Source organism: Hetaerina americana, unplaced genomic scaffold (genome assembly GCF_022747635.1).
Source record: "Hetaerina americana unplaced genomic scaffold, ioHetAmer1.1.p SCAF_12, whole genome shotgun sequence".
Taxonomy (NCBI): Eukaryota; Metazoa; Arthropoda; class Insecta; order Odonata; family Calopterygidae; genus Hetaerina; species Hetaerina americana.
In genome coordinates this window covers 35630598-35658028 of record NW_027286292.1, presented here as the reverse complement: position 1 = coordinate 35658028, position 27431 = coordinate 35630598, and the positions used below count along the sequence as shown (strand labels likewise).

Here is a 27431-nt window from a genome sequence, read left to right as displayed (position 1 = left end):
AGCCATTTCGCTCTATCACTGACTGAAAATGATATGATGGTAGAGGAAGCAGAAGGTGAATTAAATGAATGACGATATAGACGTGAGTACAAAAAGCTTTATGTTCATGTGCTGCTAATTGGTTAAAGCTCAAGGAACATATTATGAACAGGATTATAAATCATGGAATGAGTGGGATTATTGTTTCAATGATTTTAATTGAATCAAAAAAATTAGCATGTCCTTTGCCAATTTTATGTGAAGACATCATGGTGTGAGTGATTCATGAAGAGAAACGGACTGAGTGTGCATACCAGTGCTACAACGGAACAAAAACTGTCAATTGAATATGAAAGAAAGGTCATAAGGCACGGACTCTGGCATCACATCAACAGGAAGAATGAATTCAATGTCATTGATTTCTTGTGCTTGTGATTGATTGAAAAAGTTCTGGAAGAAAATTAAAAGTGAGACTATCATAATGTATTTGAAAATAGATGAAATTAGCAATGCACTGAATTAAAGTGAAGATTATAATGTGGATGAGGTAAGAGCTAAACCCAGTGAAAATGACCGTGGAAATGATTTAGTAGCAGTGATGACGAATTTCTGGGAGTCTACAAACAATTGATATAGTTGCTAATTTTTAAAGGGAAAACTACATTCTTCATATTAAGTTCTGACGTTAAAATACTGTTATTCCTTTGTCTATCAGATTCAACTATGCTTTTGTAAATACTGATATGAAAAATAATAGTGTGTCGTCTGTGGTGGTGCATCTTATGGGATGGGAAATATGGATAATTAGAAATGTTTTATTAAGTTGAATGGAATCTTTACTTCTAGTGCTAGAAATGTTTTCACCAGAATTGTTTTACAATTAATTTAGCCAAGGTTCTGTGGAGGATGAACGGCTAGAATTTTTCTATTTGTGTGTTGGCAAACGGCTCTTGATCTGGCTTTTTATGACTTTATAACCATTCTGCCAGGGTAATAATTTAAGAACCGAAACTTGGGGAATTTCTAGTTTCTCGATATAACTATGGGAATCGTAGTCGTATCGAGATCTCGATATGGCTACGCTATTCCTGTAAAATCATGCATGTTTTAACACACACTGGTCCAAAAAAAACCCTCAATCTTGGCACCTGCACATTGATATTTAGTTTTTTTTTCTGTCAGTCACATTTTCAGTTTTTAACAGCGTATAAGTATGTATATATATTTCAAAGGTTGGAGGTCGTAACTGTGCTACCCACATGATAAAATTTTTATTTTTATGTAACTTTTTTTATTGGAAAATACTTGCTTACTTAATTTGAAAAATAACTAAAAATTAGGTTGTATGTGACTTAGAAATAATTTAGTATTAAATTTGGAGTAATTTTAGTGCAATAAATAATATTTGATGGATTGATATTCTTAAAAATTATTCGAAAACTCAATGTACATTGTTGTATATAATTTTGAAATTTACTCATTTCGCGCGGTTTGTATTTCCAGAGCCCTCCTGTGGCGCTTTGCTTGTAGCTTGACCTGGCAACCTTGATCTCGATGGCATCCATGGCATCGCACAGCATCTGAAATCGTAGCATCGTTTGGTGAATAGCATCTTAACGTCGATGTTTAATTATATTCTCGATTGCGTAAATGACTAACTTTTGGTTGGGGTCCATCATATTGTCAGGTAAGATTTTGTGTATTAGTGACTGAAGTTGACAGTTAACATTTTTCTGATGCCTTATCCGGCGTTATCCTGAAAATATATCTTCCTGTATGTACTTTTGAACATTGTAGCAAAGCCGCGCCATACTTGCGTTTGTAAGTACATGTTCTTGATAAGTGTGCACTTGAAAAATAATCATTGAATTAGTGAAGTGAAGCTCATTTTCATTTCATTGGACAGCGTAGAGTTCTCATTTTCCCGAGAATGTGTAATGAAGTGTAGTGAAATAAGGGATATGCCCTCAGCCGAGGGGTTTATTAATACGAATGGCAAAAAATTATTCGCAATCGTATATTTTCGAATCATGAATGTAATTTTCTTTATGTTGTTTTTACACGATCATAATATTTAAGTTCCTGTGTAGTTACGGTGAATCGATCGCGGCCTATGTTCAACTGCCCTGAGCGTGAACGCCGGCGTTCATCATTTACGATTCTATTTTTAACTTGGTGTCTTTTATATTTGAAATAATTGCAGGGCGTACGATGATTTCATTTTCTGTGGTATTTTGTAAACCTTGAAAAAAGGTGCAAACCTGCGAAACCACATCGAGTTAATTAAATATTGCAAAAGTGTTATATTCAGAATCTTGAATTTCTGGTAATATAATGAATGATTGTATGCATACAATTTTTATTATTGGAGAATAAACAGTTGTGTAGGTCTGTTTACTTATTCCCAGGTATTCGTTGGCTTCATTGTTTTTACCTCCGTAACTTCAGGAGCTCGTATATGCTACTACGAATCGGTTAAAGTGATTATTAAAGTGTTTCCTACTGAAAATAATTGTATCTCTTCTTTTTTCTTCCATAAGAAAATAGTTTTCTAGGGTTCTGATAGCTCATGCACCTAGAAAATTCACATATCTTGCGCTGGAAATGATATCATTTTACATTTACTCCCAGAGGAAGCGGTTTTTAATTAGGACATTGAATGATTACCTTCGAAAATGGAAGAAGATTGCCTGATGATAAAGATATACAAACCTTAACGAGTAGCGCAGCGGCGGAAAGCATTGGGATCGCCAAAAGGCGTAATCGTTGGTCCTAATTATTCGTCCCTCGGCAGTGATTGCGAAGCTGATGTGATATATAATGCTGGATGCTTATCTAATCAATTAGTCGCTCCATTTTAGGGCACCTTTTTATTATAGTTTTAGGGGTGGTGATATGTGTATTTATTTACGGTTATAAAATGACAACACCAGAGAAATACTTTGCCAAAGACTGGTAGCAGTGTATCAGAATCAAGTTTATAAATTATTATGTTTTGCTTTAGTGCGTCTATTCAATACTCTCCATATTTTCGTCTGCCTGGGTTGACCCAAGGCATTTACGATTTGTTGAGGAAAAGTCTTTGGTGCAATTATATGGAGCCTTCAAGTGGTGGTTGGTGTTATAACATTGTTATTAATAGTATGCCAAGCCAGGATGAACAGATATCATTTCATGATTAACACGAGGGAAGTTTGCCTCTTTTGTAAATGGTAAACTACAAAATACCTAATGTGTAATCCATTGCCGATTTATGAAGAGGTTTATTCACTTTTTAGCTGGGGTGACGTTAGGCTGCGACTCCTCATATTACTTTGTTAAGATATTATTTATGCATCTTTTTATTGAAGTTATTCCCAAAGTTAGGTTAGTTTTCTAATTGTGTTTAATGAGACAACGAAGAATATTTGGGCCAAATAGACCATAGAATTTCAGTGAGCTAATATGGCGCCTGGAATGATAAAATTATGACTAAACAGATAACCAGTGATTTATGCCACATTTGCCGTTTTGTCCGGACTCCAAAACGCAATCCCAAAGTTTGGGGTTAATTCTAAAAGTGTTTCAGAAGAAATTAGATCGTTGATTATTATAATTAGAGTATTATTATTTGAAATAATGTTGTCTACCAGTGTTGCTAATTGAGGTCCACATGAATATCTTTCTTTTCAATCATTATTTAGGCTTGAAATTCAAGCATAATTTGCCCAATGTTTAGAAAGAATTTCATTTTATAAATAAAGTTCTAATGGAGCCGGAGGAATTATTTGAGGCAGTTATCCTTTTTATTTATTTTCTTAACCAGAACTTCTTAGGTATATTCTTTAGCAATTAGAATGGGAAAAAATAGTATGCCTAAGGTATTTTAATAATTCATTTGTAAAGGACTTAAGTGTAATTTGCACCTTTATTGTTTCACTCTTAGCCTGGAAGGTGCAAATACTGCCCGTAATTAGCCAATGTTGGTACCTTTGTTAGGCTGTTAGGACCTCATAGTGCATTGTCCTCTCGAGTATTAAGGGCTCTCTGGAACTGTAATTTCTCTGTTTACGAGTGTGTTCAATGATTAAACTTTGACCTTGATTTTAATTATTAATGTATCCTTATTGAGTTTTTTATTTTTATCACAACAGTTATATTATCCTTGTAAAGTTGACTATTTTTCATTGCATTATGTGCAATGCTCAGTTACATTTTAATGTTAATTTACAACACCAAATAATATGTGCAATAAATGATATTATCATTACCAAAACTAGCACTAAAATGGAGTAATCATTGTTGGTCATATTTATGTATGATCTTATGAATTGCATTTACTATTGCAAGATATGAGCTCCATTATGCCATTTTAAATTAAGGTGAAAGCTATGGCAGAGTTACATATTTGTCATCTCTAATATGTAATGGCGAAAGGCCAAATAAAAGCATTTCCTGGTGGTAGATGCTTTTATACTACCGTTATCATTATAGGTAATCTACTGCTGTAGGTAGGTTTTGGATTGACACAAGCTACGAAACAATTATCTTGCCTCTCCTAACAGAACACAACCCTCCATCCTAACATTATTATTATAAATTTTGAAATATTGATCAAACTGAAAATGGCTTTAATAAACTAGGAAGCAGTGCTTTTTGATTTAAATCATGTTGATTTAAATTGCAAGGTAATGCCCCTTAGCCTTCGTCATTTGATGACTATGGTTTTACTACTAAGGTTTTTGAATTCTATTAGTACTCAGATTTTCTCTTCCTTGAATGTAGGGCATGAGCTCACTTCTGCTGTGATACCGGTGGCTCTTGAACCGTTGTGATGCATAGAAATGTAAGTACCTTCTGAATATTTAGAGCCAGTCATTAATGCTTATTAGCTAATAATAGTGGGACTGTTTAACTCTAAATTTATTATTTGCATATTTAATTTCAATGGAGTGATCAACTGTGTTGAAATGCTTTGGCAGGATAACCGATAAGGGATTAATTTTTCAAAATAACCACTAGACATTAATGGTTATAAAAGTCAAATTGAACATAGTATTTTCAATAACAAAAGAAGGTAATTGAAACAAAGTAGTATAATAAAAGCAACACTTCTCTTTACAGCAGAGAGGGATTATGGAAAAACTAACAGAAGCCCAGAAGGTGGCATATGAGGCTCAAAATGCAATGCCTGGCATTGTTCATGGTGCGCCATGTAAACCTCTTATTGATTTAGTGGATGTGAAGCAGAAGGACCATTTAGGATACAAAACAGATGGAACAAGCCAAATTAAAGACTCAGAGCGACAAAACTGTGGCACCAGTATAGGAAATGATTATCCTACTCCTCTCAAAGTTCCTCAGGTTCTTGCCCCTGCTGACCAGTATAAATCCAATCCAGAATCAACATTTGTCATACCAGATGATGGAATGGGATTTGATGATGGCATAAGAGTCCTGCGAGCCCTTGGTACTTGGTATGTATTATTCTCAAACTTGTTTATTTGTACTATCTTTGTTAATAGGGCTGACTGGACAGTTATAGAAAATGTTGATTTTTCTTGTGTGAATTATAGTTGGTATAAGTGTAGTACTTCACATGAACTTCTCAAAGGCTATATTGGTGCCTATGGGGAAATAGTCTTCATTTCATAGCAAATGAATAGGGATGGCAATGGATGCCCCTTTTGTTCATAAGGAAATAGGATTACTCAGATGAAAACAGAACCTGAAGACCTTGATTTTGTGTCAAAGGGGGAAAATTTTTCCAAAAATATCTATTTGAAGGCAATCCATTGATTTAAATGCAATTAGTTTCCCCTTGAGAGTTATTGACTAAAGGTATGCCAAATTGGATCAATTTTGGTTACATTGGTGGCAATGGGGGAAGAAATTAGGGCACAGAAATTGGAAAATCTGTATTTGAATGACTCCATTGTTTTTATCTTTCCTTATCTGATAATTGTTATTTGGTTAAAAATTAATATTGTTTCCTTAAGCATTTTTTTATTTGAGGAATAAAAATGATGCATTTTCCTGAATATTTCATTTGCACCAAAAACTACACAGAAATAGCCATTCTTTGTTTTATTGCAGTTGAATATTAAAGTTTATGTGGCATGAAACCTGAAGTAATTAAGTTTACCCTTCAGCAATTTTTAGCATGAAAGTCTAATAAAGTCATCTTGAATCATTCCCATTCTTACTCTGGATTATTCCCATATTCTACCCTCCCTAAACCTCTCCATATTTAGTTACTGTAGCTTGTGGATTCAAAAAAATGTTTTCCTACGCACAATGTTATTTTGATCTCTGCAGTTGGCTGCTGTATTGGGCTAGTAGTAGGGGAGTGGTCTGGAATTTTCATTTCTCGAAACATTTGTCTGCACTTTTTGAAGGGGTGTTCAAATCATTATTTGTTTATACATGAAATGGACCCCTGGAATGAAGCCATGAAAGTGGCATATTATTTTACTGAGTAAAATATCTCTGTACATAATTCAAGTATATGTTGAAGTAGTAACCAAAATAATGACAAATAGTGCCTTGATTGGAGCAAAAGGTTCCATGCTCTGGTCATAAAAATAATCAAAAGGTATGCACATAGAGCCAGTGAATCCTGTTGACTTGCTTCAGCCAGTAGTGGCAATCAAGGCACATTAGATCTTTTCAAGTTAAATGGTGTAGTAGAAGGATTAAAAAAGGCTTAATTTATTTTAAATCTCTCCTTTGGAATCTTTTTCTTTAATGGTGGGAATTCATTACCTTCTGACTAGAACAATTCAATCCTTAATTTCAGGCTTGGTAACAAATTTTGTATCATAATTTCATAAATTTATAGGGGCAAGCAGATAAGGCACTAAAGTAAATTAAAGTTGAGCTAATGTAGTCACACACTTGTGTAAAATATACTGTCAAGGAATTTTGATGGCTTCAGCCTCACTCCAAAAATTTTTGCTAGCCCTTAAGCCAATAAAGAATGCCTTGCATTCCCAGTTGTGTGAGATGACGAAGTGTCCTGGGTTTCACAGGTCACCTGACTTTGCGGGAGACCCAAGGCGCCCCAGTCCATTTGGCTATGCTGAGCCACCCACGCGTGTGGATGCTAGCATGCAGGCATCTCCTCCTGGGAAGTCCCCATTGGGGAAGACAGTTCGACAGAAGAATGGGGGTGATGGGAGGACTAGTGACCCATCACACAAGAGTTTCCTGTGTGGTGTTTGTGGCAAGTCATTGGCACGCAAGGATAAGCTAGTGATCCACATGCGCATCCATACTGGCGAGAAACCGTATTCGTGTGAGGTGTGTGGGAAGGCCTTTGCACGCCGGGACAAATTGGTCATCCATATGAACAAGTTGAGGCACCGGACTTTGATGGCAACGGAGACTGGGTCAGGAGAGGGCCCGAGCAGGCCTGCAGCAAGGCGGACCCAAGTTCAACCCACTGCCGGGGCAACACGTATCAGCTGGAGCTGTGAGCTCTGTGGCCAGCTGTTTGAGGACCGAGAGGAATGGATGAGCCATGCCAGGGGTCACTTAGAAGAAAGGGCTGTGGGACCCTTGCCAGGTATCAGCCCTGCACCGACTCGTGAGGAGGGAACACGTGAGGCAAGTGTGGTTCGGCATGCTCCCCCCGTGCCACAAGCAGCTCCCCATACGAGGACGGGAGAGCGCCACCTCTGCCTGGTTTGCAGCCGAGATTTTGAGAATGGGGCTGACTTTTTGTTCCATGTTCGTGGGCATTTTGGTGGGAAGCCTCCAGATGAGGAGGGAAGGCAGTTGAGTGGTGGCACCCCTACTGACCTAATAGCCACTGGTGCAGGCTCAATAGACAGCAATGGCCTGTGTGCTTGAGAAACACGTTTTCTAAATGGCAGACATTCTCATTTTGTACCAATATCCATGAATATGGATTGTGGATAGTGCTGCCATATGGTATTGAATTAATCCTTTGTCATACTAGAGTACTTGACATGAAATTTAGAGCTCTAGGTTCCCATGGTGACCTTTCAGCAAGAGCTGTGTGGTGTGACTTTTATTTTGCATAAGAACTACTGTGGCTAAATATGTGGTGTTTCTCTTTCTTTTTCTAAGCAGTTAAATAGATTTCGTGATTAGTGAGCTGTATGCTGCCATACTAGCAGAAGTATATAATGAATATGAGCAGTTGGTATTGAGATGAACCTACAATTAACCCAGAAATTCCTCATCTGGAAAAGTCTCTTGCATTTTTATAATTAGAAATTGCTACTCTCACTATAATTATCCAATGCTAGTCCTACTGTCTAGTATTCATATATTTTTCTGTGACTTTTACTTTCACCTGAGTGAAATCGTATAACTGCAGATACAAAAAACTGCAGTAGGTATTGCAAAAGTTTCTTTAATAGGGACATCTGCTATTGTGCACCAAGATGTGGAAATTTTAATGTGTAAAAATCATTCACCTTGATCATGGCCTGAACCTGGATCCTTTCAGTTTCCATCTGAGTACCTAAACCAATTAAGCTCAAGAGTATCCTCTTATACTGTGAATCCCTAGAGGCTTTAAAGGAACATGATGACTTGTTCTTTTCATCAATCCCATCCTTATCTTTGTCCACCATACTCTGAATTGCTAGGAGCTTTAAAAACACAAAATGAGGATAGGATTGATTAGAAGAATAAGATATCATGTTCCTTTAAAGCCCCTAGAAATTCATGGTGGAAGAGTATACAATGGGGGTTATTTGGTTAAAATACTCTGCCCGAAATCAAGGGACTTGGGTATTAGTCTCAGTCATGGGAAGTAATTTTAAATCAGTCAAATTTCTGCATATGAGGAGGTTGGATCGTGGCTATGAGTCGTTGTGTCACCTTAGTCCATGTGTGATGAAAAATAACGTACACCCATTTATTCTTAATTCAGAAAGGCATACGTTGTGAAAAAACAGTTTTTAACCACTCTGAGGTTGAAATCAAATTTTTAAACATGCTCTTAAACAAACTTACTTTGGACTAGTTGTGAGGTGCCAATTTTTGAAAGAATGCCATTTTGCGTTTTCTACTTTACAATTTACTACATTACATTTACGTTTTCACAAGTTAAGTGATATCATTTAATAAAGGTGGGTAGGTGCTGTTATGTTAACGCTACTGCAACTCTTGTATAATTGTGCGCATCATATCAATTTTTCATGAGAGCGACATGTATTTATGCACTATGAATTCATAATGCTTCTGTTGGTAGTGCCAGGCTGCCCTTAACACCCTGTATAAAATATTGGATTTTTTTACGTCAATTTTTATATAAACTAGCGTGGAAAGACCCTATTTTATCATCATTATTTGATAGAATGCACTTACGACTACCAATGCAGAACATTAAATGAAAATGATAAACTTGACATATTGATGCAACCTCCTTAACTGCAGATGGTAATTTTGTGTGGGAGACCCATTTTTGTCTGGGTAACAATTCTTAATTGGTTTGCAAGTGACAAAAGTGTTTGTTATTGTGCCTCTAATTTTAGGGCTAAGGAAGATGGATTCAGTGAGCATGTATTTCACCATGTGTAATTCACTGAAAAGTGAAAGTTATTTTCACGTACCTGAATTTTACTGCCCAGGTGGAAATAATAGTCTCTATTAAGTTTCACTCTGAGCGGTAAATTTTCTCAGCCTTAAATTCATCTTGTATGTTGGAGATCCAGTTGGTGCTGGTTACTTGAATGTTGTAACCTATTGCAAAAATGGAGAAACCATAAGTTTAAGGTTTCCTGTGTTTTAAAAATGCTAAAGCTACCTTATGACTAGGATAATTTTTTTGAAGTTTCCAAGCTTTTTCTTGTTGCAATAGAGATATTTTAGATCTTAATACCTTGATAAACAATCCCTGGATGTATAATATATCAACTTGTTCAGTTAATGTAGGCTACGTTTTATTTGATATTCCAGTATTTTATAAAATGAGTTGTCACTATCCTTACCATGTTTTGTATTCCTATGAAGCCTGTGAGTATCAGATCTCATTTTTTTAAATGCCATATTCATGAATGTACTGAAGAGTAAGACATGAAAACAAAGATATCAGTGCTCTTAAGTATGCTGATTTAAATTAATGATAATAAGTCATTGCATTAATAACATACAAACCTTTTGAGTATAATGTTAATGCCCACAGATTTCCTATAATTATTTAGTCTAATGATATTGATTTCTAGTTAGTAAGTTATAATTGCATATAGGCATATTTGTATTAAAAACATGCTAACTGGGAACTGTAGGCTTTGTAAAATCCTACTATGTTTGACATGTTTTGCTTATTATTAGAGGTGATTTTTTTCGAGACATGAATGAACTGAATTAGACTTGAAGCTGGAATAAATCAGCTTGAAACTCATATTTTGAATGTTATTTCCCTGGTCTATAGGCTTTAAACAATGAATATTCTTTTGGGTTTATAATTGTGATTTTATTTTCTTTTGGTGATCAGCGACTGTTTATCATGTTACATGAATATTTATCCTACTATGAAACAAACAACACTTCATTTATGAATAATTTTAGGGCTGGATAGCCAAATGTGTAGCATACCTTAATGATAATATATTTAAGCAGTACAGCATTTAGGACAGCTAAATCATTTCTTAAAATGCTCTATATATTTTATGGAGATTTAAAAGAGAAATATTCTATTTGAGGCTAATGTAAATTCATTTTATTTCAGCTAATTGTATACATTATATATTTTTTCCAAATATAGAGCCAATACGACTTAAGCATTTTTGATAATACTCCTTTATTTGGTCAAATGTTAGAAATTGCCTTTCATGGATGTCTGTGATTTATTTCTTAATCAAAGTTGCCTTCATCATGTAGCTGTTACTGGAATCACAAAATTAAGTGACTTTGTACTTGTAATTGGTGTTTTGTTTTCCCATAATAGAAGCCTTGGGAGTCCTTGCATAGTGCTAACAGATGTAAAGGATTGAAATTACTGCTTGTCCCCTTGGGACTCACCGTTTCTCAAAAATGAGGATTAAGGCCGAATCCGAAAAATCCGGACGAAAGGCCGAAGGATTTTGAAAAGTCAGGAATTTGGTGTACAAATTGTGAATGCATGGAAATATGACTCAGAAATTTCAAATGAGAATGCCATTTCTTTTAGTTGTGGGCTTAGTTCTTCTTTTCCATTGGCCATTGAGCCAGCAAACAGAAATTTGGCAAAAGTCCAAACTCGGGAGAAAAATCTGGAAAAAAGATGGCATATTAATCTGAACTAACTCAAAAAGTATTGACTGGGCATCCATAAAATGAGCAGTCTCCATAATTGAAATGCATTTCCACACAGTATTTTTTGTGGCCATTTATTGAGGGTCTTCTATCTTTCCGGCTCCATCTGTCTTCTCCTATATTCCCATTGAGAGCTAAGAATAATAAGAAAATTTGGACTTAGATCTTGCAAAAGAGAATGGAGATTTCAAAAGTAATGTTAATGCAATATCACTGAGTGCTAACGTATGCTCTAATTGTATCTGGGCCTTAATTTATATCACTGGAATTAAAGTTCTGCTTGTGTTTTTTTATATTAACATGCATTTTTATTAATAAATATTAATGCCGGAGTGTTAAAGTGGATAGGGTATTTTTTTACCATGTAGTTAGGTTTCTATAAGTTATTAATTTGCCCCCTAAATAAACCAATCATGCACTAGAAGTGGCATCACGGTAATAGTATGGTTGTATCATAATACAATAGGAAAATTTTAAAATGGTGACTTTTTCAGCAACTTTATCATGTGGTGAGTATAATTAGTTAAATGAAGTATTGTATACTTTCATATAGGTTTGGTGATTCTACGGAATGCATGTTGTGAGGCATAGGCCTTTGATTTGGCTATTTCTAAAGTAAATTACCTGTGTTGTCTAGGCTGAGATATTTGTGGAATTAGAGAATGCTTCAGAAGTTTAAATGGCTACAGCGCTGCTGGAAATCCAAAGATCCAGGTTCAATTCCTGCTCATGGTGTATGTCTCTGACACTAGTTTATACATTTGTAAACTTAACTGTGGTTACAATTTGGCTATGTAGGTTCTATTAACGCTGAGATTTTGTGATGCAATCTTAGCTCCTTGGAAATGCATTCTCTGCCGCCATGACATATATCTTTGAGGCTGAGGTCCTTAACTGCTACTTTCTCTTTAGTAGTTGAGCATGCTTCCTGGGAAAATAATTTCAATTCAGTTGGTAGAGCAATTGAGTATCAATCAGGGTATCTTGGTATCAAGTGTCTGGTGATGCGTTTAGGAAATCATACTTATAAATCCAAAAAGTTTAATTTTTTGTTTACTTTGACATGGTGGGAAATTTAATGGTGGAATAGGAAACTGGATTGACCCCTCTCTCCTGAATGTGTAAATTTAATTATGCATTAAGGATTTGTTTGGGATGAGTTTTCTACCCTCGCATATTAAAACCAACCTAAGGAGTTATAAGTGTGGTGGTAGGTGCTGCATACTAAATTTTATGAATCATTCATTTTAGTTACTTTTATTGAACATTTAGAAAATCAATGTTTAATTCCTTTGGTTAGGTTCTTTCTTTAGCCTAAATCTGTAGGTTAAGTCATTTTTGCATTTCTTCATGAATTTATTTTACGAAAGCAGTTTTTCATAGTTGTTGTTTCAGAGTTTTATGTGGAGAAATTTAATGTTTGTAGTAACCATCGCAAGGTGTGTACTTAGGGCATTATGACACTCGTGTATTTAAATATTCCATAAAAAGTCAGATGGCAATACCATCACTGCTGCCTACCCCACTACACTCCTTTGGTAAAGTTTGCTGGTTACTTAAGGCTCTCATTTAAATTTAGGTTGACCACATGAGGGAATTATACTTGTATTGAGTAGCTAAAACGAGAAGTGTATTTTTGTCATTAATTAGGGAAAAAATGTCATTAACATGTATCATGCATTGACAGTATCTCTCAAGCCAGATTTGATATAGGAGCGAATTAAGAGTGGATGGAATTGTTCTGAGTGGAACAGAGCTGTACTATATTAATTGAATATATTTAGCTAAGCCCTAAAATTAATGCTTTATGATGGAAACCTGTGCCTTAGGCTAATAGAAACCTCTCAATTGGTGTTGTGCCCTTTGATCTGATTATGTTATATCTAAGAAAAACCACAGATATTGAATATACCTACTATTTCATTGGGAGGTCTTCAGATTTTGAAAGTTTGGTCTTCTTGTTTGTGATGCTTATAATAGCCAACTCAAGGTAGCAGGCTTTAATACAATCTTGAGCTTGAACGTTATAAGTCTTCAATTTTTTGAAACTTTTCTCACAGCAGTGCATATTGCACTATTGCCAATATGCATTTGGATTCATTACTTTGACCCTTTCTTTTCTCTATTATCATTTGAGTCTAAATTCTTTTACTGCCTGAGATTTTTTTTCTTTGTTTGTTCTTTCTGATAGTATTTGATGATTAATTCTTTTTGTTCTTTGTTTTAGCTCTGATATCATTATTTTAATTATTTGTTTTGGGTTTCACTCATTCACAAGTAAGGAGGATTGTGAAGTGGACACAAAAACACTGCTCCTTTTAGGAGTTTGCAGGAAAACTTGGTGGAATGTATTGATATCATGTGCTCATGAGATCTTCAGGGTAACATTATTGCATTAATTTTTTTGCATATTTTTGGTAGTATACACCATGAAGACTTATTTATGCAGTTTTATAGAAATATGATGAAGTTTAAAATGCAGCAGATAGTTGGCAACAGTCATTCTCTCTGGTATGTAGATTAATATTTCTAGTGTATTCAGCTGTATGTTATGGGAAATTGAAATGAAACCGAGGATTGAGTTTGAGAACTTATAAAATTAAAGAGAAAAGATAAATTTGAGCCCTTGCTTATAAGGCAGCTAAACATTAGAATATTTTTCAAGGATTTCTGAATGCCATCAAATGGGTATGTTCTTTTACTGTCCTCCTCCAAGTTCTTTGCCATTTTCTCACAAGATTTGCTGCTTTTTCCAAGTGTAATTAGGAAATTATGTTGATTAAATATGGTACTTTTAGAATATTTATGTGCAAAGTTATTTTTTATGAAATACTATCTCCAACTTTCTGAATTCCATGAGATTCTTCAGTTACAATTAATTTGGTGCTCCAAATATTGACCTAGTTTGTGGATGAGTTTTTAATTAGGTAACCCATACATTATTGATGCTTGTCATTACTCAAACTTATGATTTCCCATATAGTTATGGACTGAAATTTATAAACTTATTGTAATACAAGTGAAATATAGCATAATTTTCTGCTTTTGAGCTAAAGAATATGCACCTATATTGGAAAATGCTTTACTTAAGACACTTGTCATCATTGGTCTCTCAAGAATTTCATGGCAGAGGATATGATGGGATATGTGGTAATGTATATCAGAAGCCTAGGTAACCAACTTAATGTAAGGGATTATTAGTTTACAAAATTGCCCTCTTTGTTTACCATAAAGCATCACATTCCACAATACTAACAGCAGTCGTAAGCTTATTATTTGTTGATGATGATGGCACAGCCAGGCCCGTTTCAAAATATATGAGAGTCAATTCTCCTTTTTTGTGTAGTAGAGTGGTTTTATAATTAGAAAATATATCAGTATTAATGTGAGAAAAATTGAAATCGAGAGTAATGTCTATGATAACCGCATACATGTGGAACTACTTCAAAATATTTTGCACCAGGGGAAGTATATTGTAATTGATGAATACGGCAGAACATGTTCAAATATAGTGGGATTATACTGAGAGTTGTTATTCAGTTGTAATGGTATCTTGCAACTGGATAAGGTGTGGTTTGATTGAATGTATTTAGGTCTTAAGGAAAGTTTTTCCCTCACTAAAGTGAAGCAATGTATAAGTTTTTTCTGAATTATCACTTGTGTATTATAAATGAGAGAACTTAACTCCAAAACTGGATGTTCATTCTAATTGCAGTGTAAGTTTTATGTAGTTTGGCTTAGTTTTGTTGTTTCAGCTTTGCATTTTTACATTGCATTATGTTACAATTGCTGATAGTTACCATTATGGGTGTTATAACTATAGCAAGAGTAATAATTTTATGGCATTCATGTTATCATTGTTTTCATATATTAACCATGCTTATTCTTGCAAAACATTTGAGTTAATTTACCAACTTTTTATGTGTTGTTCCATTCATTATGTGTTAGTATATATTTAATAATAATATGCATTTCATTTTTATAGTCGCATGGTTACACTGCCAATATATTAGTTACCACCTCTGCAAGAGGCCATCAAGGCTGTCAGTTTTATCTGATGAATTAAGTAAAATGTTGCTTTTTTAGTTGAGCCTAAGACTTGCAGTAGAGTGGTTACCATTATCTGGCTGTGGGTTTTGGTAACTTTGGGAAAAATCCTAAAAGTTGCAGCTATGGATTTTCATATGAACCTGAATTTTCCTTTTGGGCTGCATCATGTATACATACATTGCATACTCAATGGTCTAATGAGTTCTTACCCATCAAATTGGGTTCTTTCTCTCTCCTAAATTGTACAAATAACTTTAAACATACATTTTCCCTATGTATTTTCAGTTTTTAGATTTTTATAAACCAGTAGGTAAACAAGATTTTTTACTCCAAGTGTGACTGCTTGAATGGTATGAATACAGAAATATGCTTTAACGGATTCCAAATGTTGCACTTTGCGATTTAAGGAGAATGAAATTCTTGTAGGCAATAGGTGGCAATTGCTTGTAAATTCCACTTGGTGGGTGTTGATTATACATGGAGAGAGTTTTATTTTACATGAAATATGAGTATATTGTGTGCTAGCATGCTTAAATGTAGTGTAGTTTAATGTAGACATTAAAGCAGTTGGCTTCATGAGTGATTTTAGCATTTTGACTTGAAATGGGGTTTACACATGTGAAGGTAGATGTCTTTCGACCCAAAATGCAAATATTTTATATTCTGATAATTTAAAGGATATAAATGACTATGTATATCATCAGTGCAGGTGTATTGTGAAAATTTAAAAAGATTTCAGCATGAATATCTTAAGATAGAATGCTTGTAATTTTCACTGGTAAATATAACTATATTCTACTATCCATGAGACTTGCTTAAAATTAATTCTGTAAGCAAATGTTTGTAAAACATGATCACATAAATTAGTACGTAATGGCAGATTGGCTTTGAAGCATTTGTCTTACAATTAAGATAGTGGTGTTCCGTGTTTAGGCTGCTGATGATGAATACTCAAATCTATCAACATACATATTTCATTTTTTTATGTGTAGTGGAATGAATTTTGATAACAATTTTCTTTTTTTATATTTCCTTATTTTCTAACTCAAACAAAGTAATGTGTAGTGTATATTTTTTGATAATGTTCACTGTAATAGCAAGCATGTTTCCAGTGTAACATTTGTTTCAGGAGTGTGTAAATGCACTGCTCCGTTCGATTTTTGAGGAGAGAAATATAAGCACTTGAATTCAAAGTTTTTGCCATCATTGACGGGCAAAAAAATATTTGATCGTATAATTTAGGCGTTGTTACTGGTAGGCCAAGATGTTTTGCTGAAACTGATGTTGACAATTCTTGTTTTCATCCAATGGGAGTCACAAAATAATATTTCCACTTCATAATGTTTTCTGGTTTTGAATATGCTTAGAATTTAGTGTTTATTTTATTGTAAACTTATTTACCACAAAAATGTATCAGTGAGACAGCATTCTTTCTCTATAGTAGCATTTGCAGGTTTAATTATAGTAAGTTGTATAACAATGGGTTCTCAGAATGTGTTGTGTAAACTTTTGGTCATGTTTGTTTTCTGTGAGCTCAAAAAAGGAGTTTCTGATGTTTAACCTACAATTCAATGTTGTGAATTGGGGAATAATTCGCATTGTTGTGAATTAGTCTTATTTTTCAATACGATATTTTCTCCCATATGTTAATTCTTAACTTCATTTAGTATTTTTCATAATTACAATAGTATGAATTTATTAAATTCTTGCAAAATATTTCTTTGAGTTACTGGATAATTACTATAACCCTAAAAAGTTTACCATGTATTTTTTTTATTTATTGAAGAGCTCTTTGTGGGAGAGTCACATAGACTTTTGGGTAATCTCAATTCAAAGAATAGTGGCTGTTTGATTTTCTCCAAAATTGTCTAAAATTGTGAATTTTCTGTCACTTTAAGTCTGAAATATGTTTTATTGTTTGCTTGCCTCTGGAATGTAACAGACTCATTCCATTATGTATTTTGAGAATTTTAGCATCGTATATTGATGTTTGTTAATTAAATGTAGATGAAATTTAATAGTAATTGTGTGACTAGAAATGCATTAATTGGGCAAAAATGCAACATAAGCAGTCAAATAAAATATAGCTGTCTTCTTAAGTTGTTTACAGTGGCATTTGAAATTTCACCCTTCCCTCATTTAATTCTCTCCATGCAGTTTGTTATAGTTAATTCTTAATCAAGAGTAATTGTATGACATCAATCAGTTTTATTTTTCTAATATTTTTCTGTACTTGAGAAACAATTTTGTTTAATGAAAATGGATTATTTTTGGAGCAAAACAGTAAATCAGTTTGTGCTAATGTCTAATTGCAGATTATTTTTTATCATGCATTGGGGCTGATCATTTGAGAAATAAATATATCTATTGGGAAGTTCATAATCAAGTTATCTGTCAGTCTATTTCAGGTGTACACTTAGTCCTAAAGTAATTCACATAAGCCTGTAATTGACAGGCATACAGGGTTTCATGGCTTTGAGATGATATGTATGTCTTCAGAAAAGAGATCCATAAATTTCCCAAAAGAATTGAAGCCTCCAATTCAAAGCCATACCTCATTACTCACAAAAAAGGAGTAAGATTAATCTCTGTGAGAAACCAAATCTCCAATCCCATCCCATAGTCACATATTTTCATTTAGTGACTGGTATTTCTTGATTTTCTCTGAAATGGCACGTACTTATATGGACCAGTGGGGGTTGATTTTCTCATTTTAGGAGGATTTTGATGAGAAACAACTTCTATTTAAGTGGAAATAATTTATATTTATAGACTTCTAGTTTTAGGTCACACAATCACTACCACGCAAGGCAAGTGTTCAGCCTATTTATATGTCTTACAAAGATAATCTTTGGAAAGCTCATCAATGGTCGTAAAATTTGTGTATCTTCCAATAATTAATTGGAACTTTGTCCCATATGGTGGTGTTGATACCATATTTCCTGGCTTATAAGATACACTGTTTTTACTCCTAATGGGATGTCATCCCTCTGCTAATACGTACATACATTGCATCTCACTAATAAATTCTTAAGGAGTCTACAGGCACTCAACCTTAAATAGTATAAGAGTGTTGTTAAGGCATAGAAAATGGTTGCTTTTAATACAAATTTAGATGCTGTCATAATAACAACAGAAACTAAGCATCACATAAAAAGTTTAAATGATAGTAACCTCATGGAATCTTAGGAGAGAAGATTTTCATAAAATAATGGATTTAAAATTTAATTTGTAAATAATGCTCCAGAACATGGAAACAAGGCAGATGATGTAAGACATTATGGCCCAGTGTTGTGGAATTTCAGGGATTCTATGATGAATAAATGTTGACATATATGTAGCTGCTTATGTTTTAAATTAATGATCTAATTTTCTTCATATCAATCATTACCATCAAAATATTTTGATCTTCCTCTGTCTGATCCTAATATATTTCATAAATTCTTGCCTGAAAAATTAAGAGTGCATCATTATGGGCCGGGAAGCATGGTAATTGTTTTGAATGAGCAAGAACGTAGCAACCAAGGGTACTAAAATATATACTTAAACTATTTAAAAAATATTATGCACATGCATCCAACAGACAAATTGCCAAGCACATTTTGTGTAGTTTGGTAATGGTGTTTTTATGGACAATGACCAAATCTCCTTCCTGTGTCCGGGTGTTTACACCCCTAGAAAACTGAGTACAGTTTATTATTTCCTTGAGGTTGCGAAGGTATTAAGCAGATATTTGAGTGAACCTTTTTATTGGATCTGATAATCCAAAAGAACAAATTTCTATTCGGTTAGAAAACTGAGTACAGTTTATTATTTCCTTGAGGTTGCGAAGGTATTAAGCAGATATTTGAGTGGGCCTTTTTATTGGATCTGATAATCCAAAAGAACAAATTTCCATTCGGTTAGAAAACTGAGTACAGTTTATTATTTCTTTGAGGTTGCGAAGGTATTAAGCAGATATTTGAGTGGGCCTTTTTATTGGATCTGATAATCCAAAAGAACAAATTTCCATTCGGTTTCAATCTTGTGGAGCTTTGCATGCCATGGTGAAAAAAAAACCATATATAAAGAGTGCTTAGGGCCCCTTGGTTGCACCTTTCAGTGATTTTGATCGCTAAATGTGAGCAAATAATAAAAACTTTATTATTAAATTCCTTACGCAATTTATGAAGACATTAAATACCAAATTCCTGTATATTTTCATGTGGTAAGTCCTGTCAAAGTTCCTTAATTTACATTGGCTCACCACAGCAGCCACAAACCAAAGAAATTTTCCTCGATTTCATAGCAGTTGGTAAAGTGCAAAATCAAGAGTATTATTTAAGATGGTCTGTCTGGCATCACTTAGTGAGAATGACAGAAATTGTCAAAAATAAAGTGTAAAAATTTACATGTTTATTTCATTATTGTGGGTTGTGGTAGTCCAGGGGTAGAGCATTGGACTACTGACCAGAGGGTCCCGGGTTCGATTCCTGGGCAAGTCTCTGGGCACCTGCAGCTTCACCCAAGCTATGTGATTTTTTGGGTACCAGATCATATGGGAAACCATAACCAGCACAGGGAAAGGAACTGGCCCCCATACCCTAATGTGTGAATTTCACATGCCGTAGGGCTTAGTACTGGGTGAACTCTACAATCACCTAACAAACTGACCTTTGGGTTGATTACTGTGTTAATGGTTTATTTCATTATCATGAACTGGAATACTATTTCTCTTTGTTATAGATTGTTCACTCGTTATTTAATTGAATTAATGTGAGAAAGTATCTTGGAATTTTCTGTGAGGCCTTAGCATTAATAATGAAATCATTGAGATGCATCTACAACCAAACTTACGGTGTACTTAAGTGAGAATAAGTATCCTTGTACACTGAGGCACAGAACTTGCAAAGGCTGCAAGTTAAAACTGTGAATGAGGTAGGAATCTGAAATTGTACAGTATCCGAATTCATGTTAATGTGTGATTTGATCTCTGAAAATTTATTTAAAAGATGAAATTGGTTTAATACAGTATTGTTGAGAGTGGAAGACATTTTGTGAAAATGATTGATAATCATCTATTATTGATTATTTGAAACACTGTTTTTTGAACCATTTCCCAAATCATCCATGGTTTAGATACATTGTGGTTTTCCTCTTAAGAGTGGAAGAACAAGGGGAGCCTTAAAGGATTGGAAAGAGAAGAATGCTGTGAATTAGTGAGGTTGAAGATTCAGATATCAATACCAGAAATTAAAACTGGTTTTGTTACTGGAAGATGGTCTTGCCTTGGAATTAACCCTTTTATCAGATATTTTTATGGTTAATTTAGATAAACTTTATCAGACTAATCACCATCCCCTTAAGAATGTTTTTTTTATTGGCGCCATGACAGTGACATTCAAGGACTGTCACCCATGGGGAGAACCTGGATGAGAGTGAGATTTTTAAATTGTTTTGGAAGGAATGGGAGAGGAGGGAGCGATACAGAGAAGATGGTGGTGGCAAGGCACTACAAAACAGATCATGTTTGTTTAATGTTCTTTAATTTGAAATGCTTGTAAACAAGGTTTTCATGAGTGAGCTATTTACGATTAATGCGTGATCTTATCATAAAACATTCTTTCTGCCTCTCTTTTACAGTTTCACATTTTAGTTGGATTTATTAAGCATAATTATTCCCACTGCTAAAAAAGAGTACAATCGTATTTAGAAATCTACAGTATTCAGGGTATCACACTGCTGTCTATGATGCTAAAACTTCAGTGTTTAAGCATAAAACATTCTTCCATCACAAATTGAGATGTTTATATACTAACTTGCTGCTAAGGAAAATTAATGTGAAGTAAGCGAGCATTTCTTTGAGAATGACTTTATTTGTTAGATCTACGAAGGGTTGATTCTCTTGCCCTTGATCACTACTGTTAATGGGATTGGATTCATCTATTTTTAATGACGTAATTCTTATAATTACCATTCATAGGTTGTAATTGAACAAGCAATGATTTTTTGCAGTTGAATTATGCACAAAATATTTTGAGCACTTCAATTATGTTGTGAATACACTCCTAGCACTGATAATAACTACAAATGAAACTAAAATTCAAATAAAAAGCATATTTTCAACTGCCGATTATTATAAAATCCCTTGAAAAATGATGTACGAGGGTCATCCGGAAAGTAGTACCCGTTCGTGCCGCATGAAGTGCTGACGATGCGAGTAGCCGCTGGACGAGGTCAGATAGCTTCAGTGGCTTGTCTGCCTTCTCTGAGCCAAGTTGCGTGACGCTAGCATTGCCTGTGTTGTTTCTGTGATTGTTTACAATGTTTAAAAAAATTGAGAACGCCGCCAGTTGTGAAGTGAGGGCAGTGATTAAATTCCTCAATGCAAGAAACGTTCGCCCATGTGATATTCATCGCCAATTAAAGGAGGTGTATGGAGACAATGTAATGGACGAGTCGTCTGTTCGGCGGTGGTGTCGCAACTTCAACATGGGGAGGGGGAACACACACGACGATGAGCGTTCGGGGAGACCGTCTGTCATTACAGACCAACTGGTGAGCTCAGTTGACGAATTCGTGAGGAACGATCGGCGCGTCACAATTGATGACATCTGTGAGCATTTTCCCAATGTTTCTCGAACAATTGTTCATGAAATTGTTAAACACCATCTGCATTATGCAAAAATTTGTGCAAGATGGGTCCCTCGCAAGCTTACATGACAATGCCAGGCCTCATGCAGCTGGGATAACACAAAAACTTTTGCAGCAATTCAAATGGGAAACTTTCGACCATCCACCGTATAGCCCGGACTTGGCCCCTTCAGATTTTCATCTCTTTACAAAGCTTAAAGACTTTTTGGCAGGAAAAAGATTTGACAGTGATGAAGAACTTAAAGAAGGAGTGACCCTGTATCTCAATGAGCTGGCGGCGAAGGACTATGCAGCAGGAATACAGAAACTTGTCACACGTTATGACAAATGCCTTAATTTGCTTGGAGATTATGTTGAGAAGTAGTTTAAAGTATCCTCTTTCAAATAAAATTTTTTATGTTTGTTAATATTTACTTTTGTGTCTTTATTTCACGAACGGGTACTACTTTCCGGATGACCCTCGTAGTATTAAATATATCCTTCTTAAAACAAATCATTAATCATGCTTATTAAATATGTGAACTCTTTCATACAGTGCAAATTCATTAAATAATACATAGTTGCATTCTAAATGGTAGATGAATAATACCTGGATAATGAGAGAGATAAAGATGTCATTAGGTCCTTTAGGTTTTTCTCTAGGATCTCTTAATTTTTTATAGTCTTCCTTAGGGTCACATTTCTCTATTCTGGCTTGGAGAAAGGTTTTCTCCATCAAGTTACATACATTGGTCTGGAGAAAAGTGTGGAGAAAGAATTTTCCTTCAGGAATACGAGGGTGGTTCAATAAGTACCCGTGTTAGAAATGAAGAAACCATTTTTTCAAAAATATTTTTTTATTTTTCAACATTGTCCCCTTTTAGAAAGATGCACTTCTCTCAACGTTCCGGCCATTTTATTAACCCCTCCAAAAAATAGGATTTGTCGAACTATCCAAAATACGCCTCTGTCTCGGCGATAACTTCCTCGTTTGAGCTCAATTTTTTTCCTGCGAGCCATTTCTTCATGTTAGGGAATAAGAAAAAGTCGCAAGGAGCCAAATTGGGTGATTACGGGGGGTGCGGCAGCAATTCATAACGTAGTTCATGCAGTTTGGCGGCAACTCCTCATCAGCTTGTCCACCGTGAGCAATCGCGGCACCCATCGGGCCGACAATTTTTTCATCGCCAACTTATCATGTAAAATATTAATTGCCGTTCCGGTCGACACACCCACGGCCTCTGCTACTACGCGCACTTTCGTTCGTCTATCAGCGAGAATCATGGCGTGGAATTATGGGCTTTTTGAATGATTTCCTCGGTAACCACGTCTGCCGGCGGTCCTGGTCGCTCATTATCAAAAACAGATGATCGCCCACGTTTAAATTCGTTGAATCACTATCTGTGGTCATAAATGGCGAAGTGTCCCCATAAACAGCATCCAAATTTGCTTTTATCTCCTCGCATTTCTTCCCATCCAAAAACAAAAAGCGAATTACCGAACGATGCTGCTCTTTTTCCATGTTAGCGAAAATCACGAAACACATTCGAATGGCTGCCAAATCCAAATTGACCTTTAAATCAGTCTGAAATTTGTTTCACTGTCGTTAGATAGATGGCAGCACACGATGATAGCATAAACTTCCCTCAGGAACGCCCTTTGTCGTCAAACACGGGTACTTAGTTCCTTTTTTATTGTAAAGTTGCCAATGTCAAACAATTTTTCTTCTAATATTCCCCACAATGTAGTATGCCCATTTTCTATAACGCACTGTCCCACCTGCGCGGGCATAGTTTATTCCCTTTAAATAAAGGTGTGAAAGCTTTTCTACTCGAGGAGAATTTAATTATTTTTGTTCTCTTGTGGTTCTTCATCTCATACCTCTCGTGGTGCTCCAGTAAGGCACTCAACCGTGACTACAATGCCTTGGCTCTGTGACTAGCAATTGTTTGATCATCTACACTCCTGACAATCTTCTTGCCATCCACTTTTTTCCCTGCTGAAGCTTTTCCCATGCCGTTCTTCATCATATGTGCTGAAAAGCATAGACGATAAGGGGAATTATGCCTCACTCCCTTGCCTATTACCACCCATTTTAATGCTACCCGGGGATTGGTATGGTGCGGTGGCTAACGCACTGGCTTCTCCAGAGGGCCCGGGTTCGAATCCCTGAGGCGGCAGATATTTTTCAGTGGTATCCCGATCTCTACTTGAGGTGCTTTGTGTGAGTACGCTATCCGTCGGATGGGACGTTTTCGTTAAGAGTAAGCTAATGTCGACGCCGGGTTTCTCTCCACCCTTCATCCTTTCCTGCTCATCCCTAATGGCGCAAATGACCTCGGCTGCCGGTCGCCTCCCCTATGACTACTACTACTATTCTGGTGTTACCCTTGCCTGTGCGTTCTGATTCTCATGAATGGTTCGAATCAGTGAGTATGGAGAAGAATTGCGCTAGGCAAAGTGGCTTTCACAAGGAGGAGGGAGTTGATGAGAGGGGCGTTGAGTAAGGATATTAAGAAAAGACTCGAAAAACGTTGGTATGGAGCGTAGCTATGTACGGCGCGGAAACGCCGTCATTGAAGCAGGAGGATAGACGTAGACTTGAGGCTTTTGAAATGTGAGTGTGGAGAAGAATGGAGGTGAAATGGACAGAGAAGAAAACAAATGAGGAAGTACTTGGTATGGCGAAGAGAGGGGTTTGTTGGGAGAAATACTAAGGAGGCAGGAAAAGTGGATGAAAGGGGTATTGGCCGGCAGTGGGATATTGAAGACTGTAATAGGGGGGAGAATGTTAGGCAAACGAGGAAAGGGCAGGAACAAAATAGGGATGTTGGACAGGATGAAGGGAGGAAGAAAGTACTCAGAGATGAAGAGGGACCTGATGTAGAGTAGGATGCTGGATTTTGTGCTTTGTTAGGAGTCACAAAATATTTATTTGGTAGCTGTGTACATCCAAAAACCTACCTTAACCGGTAGATTACCTAATAATAATAATAATTCCACCATATCAAGCCTAAAACGTCTCTTTTTATTTTAATCTATTAATTCTACTCCTATATTCTGCTAAACTTCGATGAGCATTGTTCACTCAGTTCTCCTTTTCAAAATCTACGAAGCTCAGAAAGACTATCTCGTTGTATTGTTTATTCATTTCTACGAGTACTGCTGTAATTATCACTGCAGTGGAATCAGGCGTTCCTCTCCCCTTTCTAAACCCAAACTGATCTTTGCTTTGGTAATTGTTTGCGCAGTTATGCGACCAGTTGATGAATCTCTAAACTACCAATAATATATATATATATATATATATATATATATATATTTGTGTGTTACTGTGTATTGTACTATATATATATATATATATACAGGGTTCGTCCGGAAAATAAGTGTACTGAGCTCAGGAAAAAAAATTTATTACACTTTTACATATCTTAAGCTAATATTCCTCAAAATAGGACCCTTGTGAGTCGATACACTTGTTCCAGCGGCGTTCCCATTCCTGGAACGCTCCCGCGAAGGCATCATCGGGAACCTCTCGAAGACTCGTCGTCGACCTCTTCTCTGCCCTCCACGAACATCTTGTGCCACCGAAAGATCATGTTTCTGGACATGGTTGACTCCCCGTAACCCTGGTTAATCATACCGACAGTTTCGGTAGACGATTTCCCAAGCTTGACCGCAAATTTGATGGAATAACGCTGCTCCAAAAACTTCGGCATCGCGTTCCGTGACGTGGGTCGAAGCGTGGAGGTTCGCGTTAACAGAGCTCCTCACTACACCACAGCTCAGAGCCGACTGCCTTTTTCAGCGTCGCTTGCCAACATACCCCCCCTCCAATCGCAGCCCGTCAGAGCGGTGCTGGGCGCGCCTGGAGCGGCGCGCCCAGCCCAGGAGTCAGTACACTTATTTTCCGGACGAACCCGTATATATATATATATATATATATATATATATATATATATATATATATATATATATATATATATATATATATATATATATATGTGTGTGTGTGTATGTGTGTGTGTGGGAAATTGAACTTATCATCCTGTATTCCTCATACTGTATACTTCGACCTTACTATTTTTTCGAGATGGGCCCTCAAATATGATCTAAAATTGATTCCCTATCCAAAGTCCTCCCTCGTAAAGGCTACGTATAAATTCAAATATTTCCTTCCATATTCCCGAAACGTGTTTAATTCTGCTTGGATGTTATCTGTTCCTACTGCTCTGTTCGATTGCATCTCTCTTTGCGCTCTATCTCGGTACCTGGTATTCATGGACAATAACTGTATGAGGGCAATCCCCGAAGTACCCGACCCAACAAAGAAAACAAAAATTTTGGAAAAAAATGTATTTATTTTTCAACATAATCTCCTTTCAGCCCTATACACCTTTCCCAGGGATATTCAATAAGTTCGATACTCTTTTTATAGTAAGAACGGTCTTACTCTTCTAAATAGCCATTAACTGCCGACATCACTTTTTCACGGTCGGAAAATCTCTGACCACCGAGCAATTTATTCAAGTTTGCGAACAGAAAATAATCCGAGGGGGCTTAATCTGGCAAATAGGATGCAGGGGGTAGCAACTCAAACTTTAATTCATGAATTTTGGCCGTTACAATAACGGATTTGTGAGTTAGTGCATTGTCTTGATGAAACAACACTTTCTTCTCAGCTAAATGCGGCCGCTTTTGCTTGATTTATTCGCTCAAACGTTGCAGTATGTTCGCATAATCCTCGCCCTTGGTAGTTTTCCCTTTTTCAAGAGAGTCAATGAAAATTATCCCACGCGCATCCCAAAAAACCGACGCCATGACCTTGCCTGCAGATGAAACGGTCTTCGCCTTCTTTAGAGCCGGATCTCCCTTTTGAATCAATTGTTTGATTGTTCTTTTGTCTCGGGTGTGAAGTAATGGACCCATGTTTCATCCATGGTTATGAAATGGCGCAAAAATTCTGCTTTTTTGCTGTGTTAAACTTTGCTAAACACTCAATTGAAACATCTTCACGACACTGGTTTTGCTCGAGTCTGAGCAAACGCGGCACCCATCTTGCACACAACTTTCTCACGTCCAAATTTTCAGTTAATATGCAATGTACCGCACTTTTTGAAATGCCTACTATGTCTGCTAGCTCGCGCACTTTCAGTCGACGATCATCCAGCATCACTATGTGGATTTTCTTCACCATTTCTGGAGTCGTCACCTCATTTGGTCGACCAATGTGATGCTCGTCTTGACAGCTCGTACGGCCTCGTTTAAACTCTGCTACCCAATATTTTACTGTTTTAAACGAAGGATCAGACTCACCCAGAGTAAAATCCAGTTGAGCTTTTATATTGGTTGGGCTGAGGTCTTTCAAATAAAAGTATTGTATGACATAACGATGACCAATTTTTTCCATTTTCACAAATTCACTGAAAATGTTCACTATTGATGGCTGCCAAACAAATACCAAACAACGTGGCATCTTCAAACTTGAAACATCTGCTTCATGGATTGCATACTTTCTAATACAGCGATATTTTTGA

The 27431-nt window shown here is 36.0% G+C and overlaps 1 protein-coding gene across 1 annotated transcript; it reads left to right on the top strand.

Annotated features, from left to right (window-relative positions):
• The first annotated feature begins 1559 nt into the window (after positions 1 to 1559).
• On the top strand, positions 1560 to 17480 carry LOC139685781 (zinc finger protein 691). The gene is made up of 4 exons (XM_071582896.1): positions 1560 to 1666; positions 4744 to 4804; positions 5083 to 5435; positions 6990 to 17480. Exons 2-4 carry the CDS (start codon positions 4793 to 4795, stop codon positions 7810 to 7812), a joined length of 1188 nt encoding a protein of 395 aa, XP_071438997.1. The 5' UTR covers positions 1560 to 1666; positions 4744 to 4792; the 3' UTR covers positions 7813 to 17480.
• Positions 17481 to 27431: the final 9951 nt, after the last annotated feature.

Excerpts from the sequence above, each read along its gene's own strand:
- LOC139685781 (XM_071582896.1), top strand. Across the intron at positions 5,436-6,989 it reads CTGCGAGCCCTTGGTACTTG|GTCACCTGACTTTGCGGGAG; the intron begins GTATGTATTATT and ends TGGGTTTCACAG.